The sequence below is a fragment of the Jaculus jaculus genome, chromosome 4, assembly GCF_020740685.1.
Source record: "Jaculus jaculus isolate mJacJac1 chromosome 4, mJacJac1.mat.Y.cur, whole genome shotgun sequence".
In the NCBI taxonomy this organism is placed as follows: domain Eukaryota; kingdom Metazoa; phylum Chordata; class Mammalia; order Rodentia; family Dipodidae; genus Jaculus; species Jaculus jaculus.
The window spans coordinates 179,548,706-179,564,465 of NC_059105.1; the positions used below are offsets into that span (position 1 = coordinate 179,548,706).

General features: G+C 45.5%; 1 protein-coding gene across 1 annotated transcript in view; it reads left to right on the top strand.

Moving 5' to 3' along the window:
- The window catches only part of C4H3orf52 (chromosome 4 C3orf52 homolog), a 39,989-nt gene extending 35,820 nt beyond the window's left edge, over window positions 1–4,169 (top strand). The window contains exons 7-9 of the mRNA XM_045148426.1: window positions 234–304; window positions 2,425–2,606; window positions 4,112–4,169. Coding sequence (XP_045004361.1) covers window positions 234–304; window positions 2,425–2,606; window positions 4,112–4,116 — 258 coding nt within the window. The 3' untranslated portion in view covers window positions 4,117–4,169. The remainder of the gene's footprint in view (window positions 1–233; window positions 305–2,424; window positions 2,607–4,111) is intronic.
- The last annotated feature ends 11,591 nt before the right edge of the window (window positions 4,170–15,760 follow it).

A 15,760-nucleotide genomic window follows, 5' to 3' on the forward strand; every position in this document is an offset into this window, starting at 1 on the left:
TGAGTGCTGGAAGTATAGGCTTGTGCCACCGTGCCTGGCTCTCAATGAGGTTTTAGTTGATTGCTAACGCGAGCTTTGGTTTGTGGTCCCCTCACCCTTTCCTATTCTCAATCCAGATATCCTCTTGATAGGCCAATTCCTGGCTCAGAGTGAGGTCTCCTTTGTCATGTAGCAGTTTAGTTTTGGGGGTGGTATTTCAGAGGGACATCAGTAACGCGTGATTATTTTGTCAGCTCACAGAGGTGTACAGTGCGTCGGCATCTCTGAGTCGGTATTTCACTTCTGTTGACATCGTGGACTTCAGGTAAGAGTGTGGATCTTCCTTTTTTCTCTTTTACTCTGGAAAAAAGTGATCAGCCCCTCCCCCCCACCCCAGCCCATAACAATTTACCCAGGATGATTATCCTGGGCCTCCAAGCAGGAAGTGAGGCAATGGCAGAATCAGTCCCACTGCTGGGATAGTCTTCGGAGGACCATCTAACTGGCCTGTGTGATGTTATAAAAAAAAGTGTCAAGAACCCGGATGATGTGATTCAACTGTGACCACACAGAGGGAGGGTGAGCCAGTCCCAGGCGAGCCATTCCTGAGTGGATGTGCGAGTAAACTCCGGGTAGAAATAGAAACATCTCAGATAGCGACGTGACAGGGGCGTGCTGCTTTGCTGTGGAGGGATTCTACATTCCGAATGTGAAGCTGAATGCTCTGGGAAGCGTCTATCTTCTGCCTCCTCCTCCCATTTGCACATGTGGCTCCTACAAAATTCACCCCCATGATCATTTGCTGTGAGCTTTTTGTGCATGTATTTACTATGTATACACAATATAATTTTTTATTTACTTCTATTTTTTAAATTCATTTTTATTTGAGACACAGAAAAAGGGAGAGAGAGAGAGAGGGAGAGAATGGGCACACCAGGGCCTCTAGCCACTGCAGATGAACTCTAGATGCGTGCACCACCTTGTGCATCTGGCTTAAGCGGGACCTGTTGCCCATCTTTAGCGATGACTAAAGAGCACAGCTCAGAGGATGGGTGACACCTGGAACCCTGGGCAGCTGGACTGGTGTTTGAAAGTGTATTTCTCAGCACGCCTTTACGGTACTACTTGTTGGTGAAGTTCTACAGAGTCCAGATTTGGTGTGATTCTTTTGATCCACACTGATTGGCTATCCCAGAGTCAAAATGAATTGTCACAGTCAGCCACATTAGAAAATGTATGGCTATTGGCCTATATGACATCTGGCCACAAGAGGGAGCGCATTGCCTACTCTTAGCAGGGCGATGCCCCTTGACGCAGGCCGATGGGATGGGAGCATCTATAAAACTTGCCTCAGAGGGATGCTCTCAGATGTAACCTCCTGTTAATTATTTTATTGCTAAGCTTAATCTGGGTCATCGTAAACCAAAGCAGTAGAATACCTGTGACAAACCTAAAGGTTGAGGTAGCATTTAGCGGTCAGTTTAAGCTACTAATTAACCAAGGGCAGACCTGTAATTATTCTGCTCTGCAAATGGGAAAGATATATAACGTTGGAAGATGAAAAGAGCTAGACTTGCTCGGGGTGAAAGACTCCGTAGGTCCCATTACTGAAAGTTAAAATCTTGGCCCTGCTGCCTCAAGGGTGCCTGCAGTGGAAATAGGATAGGGAAATTTCTTGTTCAGGGGGCAAACACAAGAGCTCGTGCAGGGGGCAGCCTTTGGGAGATCGGAAGATCTGAAGATCTGAACCCAGTCCATGGCAGGGAGCTATGCATCCTACCACCACCATTTTTTTGGTGAAAGAACTGGTTGAATGGAATAGCTCTGACACCCAGCTGTGGAGCAGTATTAGGGACATGGAGATGCTTAATAGGAGAAAAAGGCAGACATGCTGCCTTGCCTTAGAGGGCAAAAGGCTGGTGTTGGGATGGATATTATGCCAACCCTCACCTTCTTTGACCACAGTTGGGTTATGCCTCTCCTTTCAATGGGCTCTCCCAGTGTGAGCAGTTGGTGGCCGTTGTGTGATGGGTCTATGGAGGAAGGACGGGGGCAGTGTGGCTTCTCTTGGACAATGTATCCTCTGCAGTTGGTTATGGAAAAAGAAAAAGATGTAGAATTCATCTGGAGAGATGACTTGCCTGAAAAGCCAAAGGGCCCAGGTTTTGATCCCCCAGGACCCACGTTAGCCAGCTTCACAAAAGGAAGCATGTGTCTGGAGTCTGTTTGCCATAGCTAGAGGACCTGGCACACTCATTCTCTCCCTGCCCCTTTCCCTTGCCTATTTCTGTATGTCTCAAATAAATAAATAATAAAATATTTTTTTAAAAGAAAGAAGATATATAATTAAAAATGTTGTTGCTAAAATTGCTTTCTGTGTTTTAGTATGAATCTGTTTATATGTCACCATGCCTTGTTTATGTGTGTTCATGGTTTGGCTTTCAGTGGTGAAAATGCCACGGTGACCTACCACCTGCAGTTTGGGGTTCCATCAGGAGATGATGACTTTATGAAGTACATGATGAGTGAGGAGCTGATCTTGGGCATTCTGCTGCAGAATTTCCATGATCAGATCATACCTAGTTGTGAGAGCCTCGGGCTTGACCCGGAATCTTTCTTGTTCTACGGTGAGTAGAGAAAGAAGAGAAGTTGGTGTTCGGGTGACAACAAAGGAATGGGCTACGGGCAATGGCTTGGTTTGGCGACACTGGTGGCTTGTATTGCATCAACCTATTCATATATTCACTCTTCTACAGCCTGTGGTGTGTCTGGTTGGTGATGTTCTGACTCTGGCACTCACACAGTCAGAAGACAGGACAGTGAGAAATAATCATGGTCAGGCTGGAGAGATGGCTTAGTGGTTTAGGTGCATGCCTGCAAAGCCTAAGGACCCTGGTTTGATTCTCCAGGTCCCATGTTAGCCAGATGCACAATGGGACATATGCCTCTGGTGTTTGTTTGCAGTGGCTAGAGGCTCTGGTGTGCCCACTTTCCCTTTCTCTGTCTCAAATAAATAAATAAATATTTTTAAAAATCTGAGAACAACAACTTCAAAAGAGATTGCGTTAAATAAAGAAATAATCATGGTCCAATCAAATCATGAAGCTAGAGAGCCATGCGTGAGGCACGTGGGTTCCCTCTTCAGGGTGTGTCAGGGCCCTTCACCAGGACCTCTCCCTTAGCCAGTTGCCTCCCGGCTTTCCTCCCCAGACTTCCTCCCAGCATCTTGTAAGTGTTTTAACATACTGACACTTTAGGGGGCTGGGAGATCGCTCAGTGGGCAAAGTGCTTGTGAAAGCATAAATTCCTGACTGTGGGTCCCCCATGCACTGTATAAAAGCCATAGGTGGTGGTATGCGCCTGTAATTCCAATGCTGGTAGAGGCAGCGACAGGAGGGTCCTCAGAGTTCCAAATTGGGGAGTTCTGGGTTCAGTGAGAAACCTTGTCTCAAAAAAATAAGGTGGTCAAAGGAGATACTAGAAGTTGACCTCATATGTGTACATATGTGTCTGCATGTATACAGACATGTGCATACAAACCTGCACCACAGGCTGGCACTTTAGACTCGTTGTTATGGTTAGATTACAAAAACGAACCGAGTAGTAAAATATTCTCAGTATGTAAAAGCCCACAGCAACAGATTTATTGCAAGTCATGCCGAAACAATATATAATAATAGATAATAAGTGGTATTTGTCTCTTGAAGAATCTCTAGCATGCGTGCATATGTACTTGTATGTGTGTGTGTGCATGTGCTAACTAAAGAGTAATCTTTCTCTATTCATAATTGATTAACATTCCAATTTCACCTAATAATTTATATTCAAATTTAGTGAAACCATGTAATAACAAATATTTAAAATAATTTTGGGGGGCTAAGGAGATAGCTCAGAGGTTAAGGCACTTGCCAACAACGTGAGACCAATTTCCCTATACCTACATAAAGCCAGATGGCGCATGCATCTGAAGTTCATTTGCAGTGGTTGTAGGCTCTGATGCATCTATACCCTCTCTCTCTCCTCTCTCTCTCTCTCTCTCTGTATCTCTCTGCTTGCAAGTAAATAAAATATTAAAATAATTTTTGTGTGTTTAAAAGCTAATGGCTTTTGTTTATCTTTGTCTTCTTTTCAGAATGAAGAGGAGGAGGTCGGGGCTATGTGGCAAGGTCGGGGGCCCTGCTGAGTTTAGGAGTAAAGTGGATTCAGAAAAGTACCGGCAGCGGCCACAAGGTGGAGACAGTCCTCACTCCTGGCGCTGCTTTGGGGGGAACTGCGGCTCCTCCACCACCAAGCAGCTCCCTGGCGCTGCCCCAGCGGGTCCGGGAAGCCAGTGGAGTCTGCGGTGGATCTCCGCCCTCCTGATAGCAAGGGCTGCCTCGACGTACACGTGGATGCTTTTTCTTCAGTAGAAGGGGCTGCCGGGCCTTGTTCTAGGCGGGATCCAGTTATCAGGGGTTGCTGGGGCGACGAGATAGCCCTGTGTCTACTTCCTCAGCCCACGCTGGGGTGTATCGACCCAGAAACCTCATGCGCATCATCCAGTGTCACATGCAGAAACACGTGTCTCTTAATTACCCGGCATCTGTTCCACACTCCTGGGATTCTGAGCATCTTTTTTTTGGAAACCTGGGTCCCTAAGAGTGAATTTTGAACATGCTGCCATCATTTGAACATGCTTACTTTTTAAAATGCAAACCCCCAGAGAATTATTAAGACTCACGAACTGCTGCTACTGGTTGGGCACAGGGGCCTCGCGTGGCCCGGTGTGGCCAGTCTCCCTGCAGGACACAGTGTCTGCGTGTGTTGATGGGAAGCTGAGGGCCTCCTTTCCTCTTGGACTGAACCATTGGAGGTCTGTGAGCCCATCATTTGGAGGCGAGGGAGGACTGTTAGTGGACGTGGAGGAGGCCATCTATGGATGCAGAACTGCCTGAGCGCGTAGCATGCTCATTCTGTTGGGAAAATTGCTATAATAGAAATTTCACAGGAGGAAATTTCATGGTCATGGAATGAGAGCTTTCTCTCACCCCAGTACCCCAGTGACATTAGGCATGGGTGGGAATCGGTGTGGCAGGAAGTTATGCATGAATTTGTATGAGATGGCCGTTTTGACACACCACCCAGGGCTGTGGATAATGTCAATGTGCTTTGTTATTTAACTAGAGAGTGAGTACACTGAATTTCATTGTCTAATTTTCAAGGATAGTACCTTAACTAAGTGAAACGAGTGAATTTCACTTCTTTATTTTTGTATGTCAAATGTGAATCTTACTATGCCTTTACTTTAGAAAAAAAAAAAACCAATGAAGAGTTTTAATATACACTGATTTAAAACCGTTTACAATAAATTATTTTTGAGTCTCCATTGTGGCTCAGGGTCTTCGCTCTCCAAGGCCATGCTTGGAGCTGGCATTTTTCTTGCAAAAACTGGGTGGGGTAGATGTGATTTCTTGCGTGCTTGAAGGCAGCCTTCTCTGGGCATGAATACAATGGTCCTCTTCTCTGTTCCAGGAAGGGTAGGAGGAGGTCATCACTCCTTCTTCTCCAGTGATATACCCCCACCCCGCCTTAAGGTTTCACCACATGCTTGTAAATAAAGCCTTTAAGAAACCGAGAGCATTTAAGCAGACCTAGTTAACAGTTGGAGGGACTAAACTACACTCAAAGCAAGTTGACTTTTTGAACTTCAAAACACTAGGCTTGGAAAAGAGCCAGAGGTTAGTTTTGGAAAAGAGCTGGACACATCCAAACACAGTTGCTTTGCATGTGGGTTCCTATGGCGTCTAGGAAGCTCTCCTGTTCCTCCTAGTCCTTCCATCCCTGAGAACCCTTGGCACACCTGCCGTCTGCATCTGTCCTGAGGACGTCAGCACTGGAACGTGTCAGCAGATTTGCCCCCACTGTCTTTGCCTACTTCTTTCTTCTGTTTTAAATAAGAAGTTATTCAGAGAAGAATCACTTATTTATAGGCACGAGGGTGAAGGCAAGCGGAAACCACAAAGCCTGCGGTAGCTTTGTACGTTCTACCTCTGAATGTGGACACTACAAAGTTGGAAGCCCTGGCCCGGCAGGGAGGAGGTGTTTCTGGGGAAGCATATGACGTGAGAAGCTGCAGACAAATTTTCAAGTGCATCTGTGAGGAAGTGCATTTTCTGCCACTTCATCAGGAATTTCATAATTTATGGAGGAGTCCCCTTTCCGTTAGTTGGGTATGTTTGAACACTAAATTTTAACTTTCTAGAGAATCAGAGCTATGTTACACGTAAAGTACAGGTGTGAGTTACTCTTCTCATCACGGTGACTAAACACTTGCCAGAAGCAACAAGGGTAGTGGAGTTTATTTGGGCTCAGACAGTCCCCCATAGTGGGGAAGGCACCATAACCTGAGCTGCTCAGTCTGTGACCAAGGGAGCTCGTGGGTAGTTCACATCCTGGTGAGTCAGGAAACAGTTCTGGTCAGAGCCCGAAGCAGATATAGCTTTCAGGTCCCACCACAAGTGAACCACTAGCTGGCCCACAGTTCTAAAGGATTCACAATTTCCCAAAACAGTACCACTGACTGGTGACCAAGTGCTGAAACACACGAGCCTGTGGGAGATATGAAGCCTTCCAACCAAACACTATATTATGGAACACAGTTTTGCATCTTTTTTGTTGTTGTTGTTTTGGTTTTTTGAGGTAGGGTCTCACTCTAGTCCAGGCTGACCTGGAAATCACTATGTAGTCTCAGGGTGACCTCGAACTTGTGGTGATCCACCTACCTCTGCCTCCCAAGTGCTGGGATTAAAGGCATGTGCCACCACGCCTGGCAGTATTTTCATCTTTTAAATGATATTATTTTTGATTGGCAATATTGTACATATCACAGTTATGTTTTGAAACACTGTAAAATGACTCCTGTCAAAAAAAAAAAAATCTGGGCTGGGGAGATGGCTTAGCAGTTAAGGCGCTTGCCTGAAAAGCCAAAGGACCTTGGCTCAATTCCCCAGGACCCATGTAAGCCAGATACACAAGGAGACACATGCATCTGGAGTTCATTTACAGTGGCTGGAAGCCCTGGTGCACCCATTCTCTCTCTCTTTCTCTCTCTCTGTGCCTCTTTCCCTCTCTCAAATAAATAAATAATAAAATATTAAAAAATAAATCCCGTCTATATTCATTCTGATTTCATTATAAGAACAATTTTCTGGGAGCTTAGAAGATGGCCCAGCAGTTAAAGGTATTTGTTTGCAATGCTTGCTGGCCCACGATCAATTCCCAAGCCACCCATGTAAGCTGGACCTCAACACAAAATGTGGCACAAGCACCTGGCATTTCTTTGCAGCAGCAGGAAGCCCTGGTCTCTCTCTCTCTCTCTCTCTCTCTCTCTTTCTCTCTCTCTCTCTCTCTCTCTCTCTCTCTCTCTCTCTCACACACACACACACACACAAATATTTTTAAAAAGAACAATTTTCAGGCTGGAAAAATGGCTTAGTGGTTAAATGCTTGCCTGTGAAGCCTGAGGACCCGGGATTGAGGATTGATTCCCCAGGACCCATGTTAGCCAGATGCACAAGGGGGCGCAGGAGTTCATTTGCAGTGGCTGGAGGCCCTGGTGTGCCCATTCTCTCTCTGTCTCTCTGCCTCTTTCTGTCTGTTGTTCTCAAATAAATAAATAATTAAAAAAAATAAAAGAACAATTTTCTTTGGTTGGGTTTGTGTATTTAATGTGGTCCTGATCAAAGACGTATCCCTCAGGGGACAGTTAATACTTTGAAGATTAAGGCTCAAACAGATATAGCTCATTATATTGTGCTAAGAATATTTCATCTACCACCTTCTACAATGCTTTAGTATCTATACAAACTACTTCAGCATGAGCTCATGAGTTCGCTGTCTCTGCCCTGCTAGGGAGTTGCTGGTCTCTTTTCCTCTTTTCTCCATACACTAGAAAAGGCTTCTGCTTCTCTGTATCTTGTTATCAGTGCTCTTCAGGATAGTTGATATTCACATATTAGATGTATTCCTCCAACATATGGGTGCAAAAAGCAAAACAAAGCCCTGAATCTACAAGTAAGTGACTCAAGCTTACAGAGGAGGAAGAAAGATACCTAGCGCAGCCAGGAGGACTGCTGTGAGTTCTAGCCCAGCCTTGTACTACAGAGTGAGTTCCAGGTCAGCCTGGGCTAGAGTGAGACCCTACCTTGGAAAAGCAAAAAAAAAAAATTTTTTTTTCTTATTCTATCTGCCTTTTTCTCTCTCACACTCTTTCATAAATAAATATTTTTAAAACCCCTTTAAATGCTGGAGAGATGGCTCAGAGCTTAAGATGCTTGCCTGCAAAGCCTAAGGACCCACTTTTGTTTTTTGTTTTTGGTTGTTTTTTTGTAGTAGGGTCTCACTTCTGGCCCAAGCTGACCTGGAATTCACTATGGAGTCTCAGGGTGGCCTTGAACTCACGGCGATCCTTCTACCTCTGCCTCCCGAGTGCTGGGATTAAAGGCGTGCGCCACCACGCCTGGCTTAAGGACCCACTTTTGATTCCCCAGTACTCATGTAAAACCAAATGCACAAGATGGCACATGCATCTGGAGTTCATTTGCAATGCTAGAGGCCCCGGTGTGCCCATTCTCTCTTTCTTTTTACCTGCCTCTTTCTCTTTTTTAAATAAATAAATAGAATATTATCAAAAGAGAGCCAGGGCTTGACTCAGTGGCTGTCTTGGGTGCCCACTCTTCCTCATGAGACACATCTTGCACTGTGTGTGCTTTGCCCCTATGCACACCTCTTTTTGAATGTGGCTGAATTCTGGGTATTGTGGTCAAAGATCAAAGTTGGATTTTATGTGAAAAATTCAGTCCAAAGAAAGCTAGCAGAGGCCAAATCACCAAGATATGACTGGCTCTTTACTTGCAGACTGGCAGCCGGCTGAAGTCTTAGCAAGCTCTCACGTTGCTGACCGTAAACCACTGGATTTATTCTCAATTAACACTTGGCATATTTTGCTTGATGTTTTATTATTTACTCGTTTTGGTTCTACTACTCAAATAGAGCCTTGCTCATGCTAGACAGGTGCTTTACTGCTACGTCCACGGCGACCTCGCCTGTGTAGCAAGCAGAGATGCTTCTGCACTGGAAGAGAGCTGAGGACAGAGGGCCAGCACTCCTCGGAGGGATGCCCCCGGTGACCCCTTGGCAGTCAGTTACTGTAAAGGTTCCTGCTGCCCATGAAGTCACGACGACCTAATTGCTGGCGCCAATGCTGTTTCTTTCCTGCTTTCTTCTAGCTGTTTGTCTAAGAACAGCTAATTCAACACTTATTAGTAATCATGCACGCAATCAGAGTACAAGAAACAATCTAAGTATTGAATGTGCCCCTCCTATGATTAGGGCAATGGAGAGAATGTATAACTCTACTAGGAATAAAAAATTAACTCTAGAACAGTTTTTAGATGGTGTAAGGTAAAAACAGCTTATGATGTTTGAGAACGATACTGAGCCTGAGAATATGAAAGTAGAAATGTTGATCGGTAGTGTTCATAAGAAACATGACAGTTCTGCAGATAAGGAGTTACAAAACTTAGGCATTCCCACCAGGAAACTTCCTGGGGGATATGTTCAGTACTTGATCAAGGGCAGATGGTGGACTCCTAGAGCTGGAATCTACTTAGTTCCACTCCCCTATGAGGGAGGATATGATGAATTCGGTAATAGATGGGTGAATTATGAAGAAAAAAGGAGGCTATGGCATTCTCTTCCATTTATGGGAACGCTTAACAAGGAAGCGTAAGCCTTGGTGTTTATACAGTCCTTGGGGTATAAGAAATAAGTAACCTGTTATTCACCTTACACCTAGTTTCTGTTTGTATAATGTTGTGGTCAATGATACAAGGCGCCCTTCTTAAAAAATGGGTACAGTTCCTGCCTGATCAACATCACATGTATGCTTACAATAGAACAATACTCAAGATTGTTTAGATTAATGATTTCTGAGATCACTTGTTGGCTTGCTAAGTTTCTCTGTTCAATCTGTATAAAATCTTCATGAAACCTTCAGTAAATTGCAGCAGCATATTCAACTTGAGTGTGTCTGTCTGTCATTTCCTCGCCGAATCCCGAGTTCTCCCTGAGCCTTCGCCCTTGTTCTCCCTCGGTCCTGATCTCCCCGAGAGTCAGTCCGCGGCACTTTACTCCTGAGCTACCTCCCCAGTGCCAGAGTGCATTTTATTTTTTTTAAAACTACTATCATTATTTTATTATTTGAAGGCTTTTTAAAATTATAAAATATGTGGTTTTGTTATCCAATGAGATGTATTTTAATTCTTCTTTGATTTTTTTTTTCCACATCAACTTGAATGGTAAGATTGTGGGGCATAAGAAGCAATAGATCCAGGGTAGTTTTTAAAAATTTTTTGGTTTATTTTTATTTATTTATTTGAGAGTGACAGATAGACAGAGAGAGAAAGAGGCAGAGAGGGAGAGAGAGAGAGAATGGGCATGCCAGGGCCTTTAGCCTCTGCTAACCAACTCCAGATGCATGCGCCCCCTTGTGCATCTGGCTAACGTGGGTCCTGGGGAATCAAGCATCAAACCAGGGTCCTTAGGCTTCACAGGCAAGCGCATAACCACTAAGCCATCTCTCCAGCCTGGGTTAGTTTTTTTAGAAAAAATATTTTATTGAGAAATTTTTTGGCTTTTTTTTTTTTTTTTTTTTTTTTGGTTTTTCGAGGTAGGGTCTCACTCTGGTCCAGGCTGACCTGGAATTAACTTTGTCATCTCAGGGTGGCCTTGAACTCATGGCAATACTCCTACCTCTGCCTCCCGAGTGCTGGGATTAAAGGCGTGCGCCACCACGCCTGGCTATTGGCTTTTTTTTTTTTTTATTGACAGCTTCCATAGTTAGAGACAATAAACCAAAATTCCCTCCCTCCCCTACTTTCCCCTTCACAACTCCACTCTCCATCATCTCCTCTCTCTCTTAGTCAGTCTCTCTTTTGTTTTGATGTCATCATCTTTTCCTCCTCTTATGAGGGTCTTGTGAAGGTATTGCTAGACACTGAGAGGTCATGGATATTGAGACCAATTTCTGTCTGGACAATTACATTATAATCAGTCCTACCCTTCCTTTGGCTCTTACATTCTTTCTGCAACCTCTTCTGCAATGAACGCTGAGCCTTGGAAGATGTGATAGAAATGTTTCAGTGCTGAGCACTCCTCTGTCACTTCTTCTCAGTACTCTGGTGCCTTTTGGGTCATCCCAGTGGTTACCTCCATCTGAAAAGAGAAGCTTCTCTAACCAGAAGTGAGAGTATCATTAATATATGGGTATGAACGTTAAGTAAAATGCTTACAGGAGAGTTTGCTCATAACATATGCATGTAGCTAGACAAGAGCAGGCATTATACTCCTAACGCTCATGACCTCCCCCACTATATTTTAATACATTTTAATACAGGAACGTCCTATAATGTGATCATATTCCTGCCCTATTGTCTTCTTTTGTTCCCCTCCCCCACACCTGTTCTATTGAGGGCCTCCTCTTTCCGAATAACCCTTCTTCTGTTTTGATGTCTCATTGCTTTTGTCTTCTTCTGTCCCCTATCTCAAAATGCTGATGGGTTCATAGTTGTTGAGGTCTTGTGGGGGTGGTGATAACTACTGTGTGATTATGAACACACCAGTCAGTGCATGTGCAGATGAAAGGACCCAAAGTCCACCTTCCCAGCCTGTGGTTTTGTTCCCTTGAGGCAGCATCTTTCTCTAGCCCAGGCTGACATTGAACTCACTCTGTAATTTAGGCTGGCCTTGAACTCGTGGCAATCCTTCATCGTCTGCCTCCTCAGCGCTTGGATTACAGATTGTAGATGTGATCCACCCACTTTAAACAGCAAAGTTAGTTGTCTTTGAAACCAAAACACTATCTACAGTTTGTCTCAACAGACCTCTTGCTAATTTAGCGTCCCTATAATTAGGACAGTGGCTATGAGGTAAGCACAATAGCCAGCTGAGGACACAGGTGTGAATATAGAAATAGCCTAATTTGCTAATTGTTCTTGGTCCCCCCACTCATCTCATTTACGGTTTAATGCTCTCCTGTTCTTTTATTGCCACCTGCTCTTAATGATTTGTATCAGTAATCAAACATATTTATACTAAATTCATCTCAAACTATGATTGTTTAGGGCAGAAGACCGAAAAATCGTTATGTGGAAAGGGGTCAAAGCAGAAACATTTTTTGATTTTTCACAGCCCAAACTGCTCAACTGTACCGTAGTTGACCAACCGTAGATAGTATGTAGACAAACCAGTGTGGTTATGTTCCAATCAACCTTTATTTCCAAGAGTGGGTCAGCTTTGGTCAGTGGGCCGTAGTGGGCTGGACCATGATTTAGGGGAGAGAAGTAATTCCAGAAATACAAAAGAAACCATGAGGGAAAATAAATGAGCACAGCATATTTGGGAGTGCTCATTAGAGAAGGGGGTGTGTACGCCCATGTTATTTTCCCCATGTAAACATTTCATCAGTGCAGGTTGTTTATAGCAAAATCTCTTATACACTAGACACCCTTTGATACAGTATGTTGGTTGAACACTGAGTTGGGAGCCAGGATACTAGGCTCTAGGTAGAGTTCTGCCACTTTCTTCAGTCACTGGGCAAGTTACTCTCTCTGAGCCAATGAAAGAGAGTGGAAAGAATAGATGTGCCCAGGTCCTTTCTGCTTCCATCTTTCTGCTTCTAAGATTTATGTGGAGGGTTTGGGGTGGGGGTATTTTGGTCATATATCACTTGTCTATCACTGATGGGACTCTGGGGTTGGTTGTCTGTAACACACACACACACACACACACACGCATGCACACACAAAGAAAGAAACTGTGAGGGGAAACACAAAGCTTTAAAACACATGTTAAAATTATATTAACACTGGTCCTGGAAACTCCCACTACCCTCTGCTGATCCAGTTCACATAATCAAATAGCCCGTGGGGGCCTTGAGACACTATGTAAAGCGCGTGTCTTAGGCACTTGGAATAAGAGGAACACCATGGGCTTCTATAGGGAATGTGCTGGAAGTTCACCGTCATGAGAGAATTCCCCCTTGGGCACACTTAGTATGAGGTGGCATCCTCTGACTATTGAGTGCAATCAAGGGGATGTTTTGGAAGAGGGTGGCAAGAAAAGTAAAAGTTTCTGTGGGACACTCAGCTGGAGGGGACCAGGAAGCCATGCCTTCACAGAGCGGTTCCAGCACCACCTAGGAGCAAAGATGGCACTCCCCTTTCAAGTTGTGGTGCTCAGGACAGCTGGTTACATTTTGGATATTGGATACTGAGCAGGACCTGAGAAGCACCATAGTTTGCAAAGCCCGCTCTGCCAACGTGTTGGAGAACAAGGTAGTTGGTGGGGGAGGGGGGGACTCTATGCCTATTGCTTTAACCAGAGCCGCCAGCCCCTCCTGCTATGTGTTGGAGCTGGACACCTAATCCAAACACATCATTGTCAGTGGGAGAACCGAGTCTCAAAGGGATCTGTTCGCGGCTGTCTCGGAGTGTGACAGGAGGGTCTGCTGGGCATGAGAAGCTCGTATTCAGCTTCCTGGGAAGCTGGGGGTCTGGGCGTGGAGGACACGCGGAGAAGCGAGTACTCGGTTCCTTCCACTGACGCCCTAGGCCTCTCAGCCACGCAGGAGACGTTCTCGTAGATGTCCTCAGCAGGGGTCCCTGGTGGCCTTCGGGGGCTCCGGTGACTCACAAGCGTGTAGCATATCTCCTCCGCGGAGGTCTGGTTAGCATCGTCCTGCTGGTCCAAGGAGAGCCGTCATCAAAATGTGGCTTCTTGCCATTCCCTTAACACCTAGTTCTCAGCACAGGCCTCATGGGGGTCTTTGGCTGCCATATCCTCTCAAGTTCCTGCCAACTTTTTTTCTCACCGTCTGCCCCCATGCCAACCGTTAGGACAAGCAGCTTCAGAACGAATATAGAGCACACAGCTGACTCAAGTGTGCCCCTTCCCCCCCCCCCCCATTCAAGAGCAACACCTGACCAGCGGATATAATTACCAGTCTCAGGACACCTTCCTACGCTTGAGTTATGATAGTTAACTACTTATTTGGAGGTTGTTGAGTTAGCTCAAGGGAAGATTTCCCCTGTGGCAGAATCTAAACGAGCTTGAATGCTGGACTGAGACTGGATTTTGAATGCTGGCTCTGTCATCTGTCCAGCTTTGGGGAATATGTCACTTAATTGGTCAGTTTCTCCATCTGTGAAGTAATGGGGACACCAGGGCCTGTCAAGCTCTTAGCACATGGCCTGTCATAGTGGAACAGCTCAGTAGACATTAGTTCCTTCCAGTGACTTCTGCCACACAGCCACTGCTGCTGCTTCCTGGCTCTGGCTTCACAGCCCTTCAAGCTAATGTCTTTTCTCTATGCTGGGGTCAGAAGGGGTCTTATTACCTGGGTGCGAACAGAAGTCCTTCCTTCATCTGCAGGAGGAAAAGACACTCAATGAATGTCGGATCGTGGTGAGATTTGAGGTGGTAGAAGGGGCCAGAGATGCAATAGAAGGCTGAGACAGTTCCTATTAGCCTCTTCGGGTCGGCGACAGGCTCCCCAGGGAGTCGCAGGGCCATGTGCACATGAAGCAGCAAGCTTGCTCAGCCGGGGAGGAAATCACACGTCTTTCCTCACACACGACCCATTATGTACTTGCCTTGGAAAAGGCAACGGGGAGGGCTGGGGAGATGGCTTAGCGGTTAAGCGCTTGCCTGTGAAGCCTAAGGACCCTGGTTCGAGGCTCGGTTCCCCAGGTCCCACGTTAGCCAGATGCACAAGGGGGTGCATGCGTCTGGAGTTCGTTTGCAGAGGCTGGAAGCCCTGGCGTGCCCATTCTCTCTCTCCCTCTATCTGTCTTTCTCTCTGAAATAAAAAAAAAAAAAAAAAGAAAAGGCAACGGGGAGACTTTCTTTAAAGCATGAGAAGCAAAGTCGTTGTCCTCTGGCAGCTCAGGGGGGCAGCAAGAGAGGTGACAGGGGGCGCAGAGCAGAGAGCAGAGCGTTTTCAAGACAGGCAGTGCGGGAGGTGCGGGGACTTGAGCTCAAGGAAAGATGGTCAGTGGGGAAACTCACAAAGTGACCGTTCCCATAGCGGCTGATAGATACGGACACAGGAGTCAGATTACTTAAAATCAACTGTCTCTGGCCACGAAGCAAAGGGATACGTGAACACATTTGCCACCCTTTGCCTCTTAGCTGGATCAGCAGGTAGGTGCCCTCTACGAAAGCCTGTGGCAGAGATGGAGCTGCCTGTGGGGGGCACATGGACTTAGGTTTCTTCTCGTTTTCACATCCCCATAGACTTTAACGACCATCTAAAACTGGTTATTGCTAGAGAAAAAGGGTCCACATGTTTTCACATTAGTCGTTTCATTTCTATGACACTGTGATCTGACAGACCTTGGAGTTTCTTGTATGGAACTACCCGGTCATTCCTTCATTCCTGAGGTGACATGGCTTAGGCTTTGGAGGGCCAGATTATTCATTTACATATCTTAAATATCTAGTTATTATTATTATTATTATTGTGTGTGTGTGTATGTTTAGGTCAAGCAACAATTTCAGAGTGGTCCTTGCCTTCCCCCTTGTTTGAGGCCAGGGTCTCGATATGCACCGCCCCATTGCTGAGCTTTTGGGAATTTCTCTTGTTTCTACCTCCCTTTCCACTGTTGGCACCCTGGGATTACAGAACCCCACAAATCCAGCTTTTATATGGGATTTGAGGATCTGAACTCAGGCACTCCAAGTT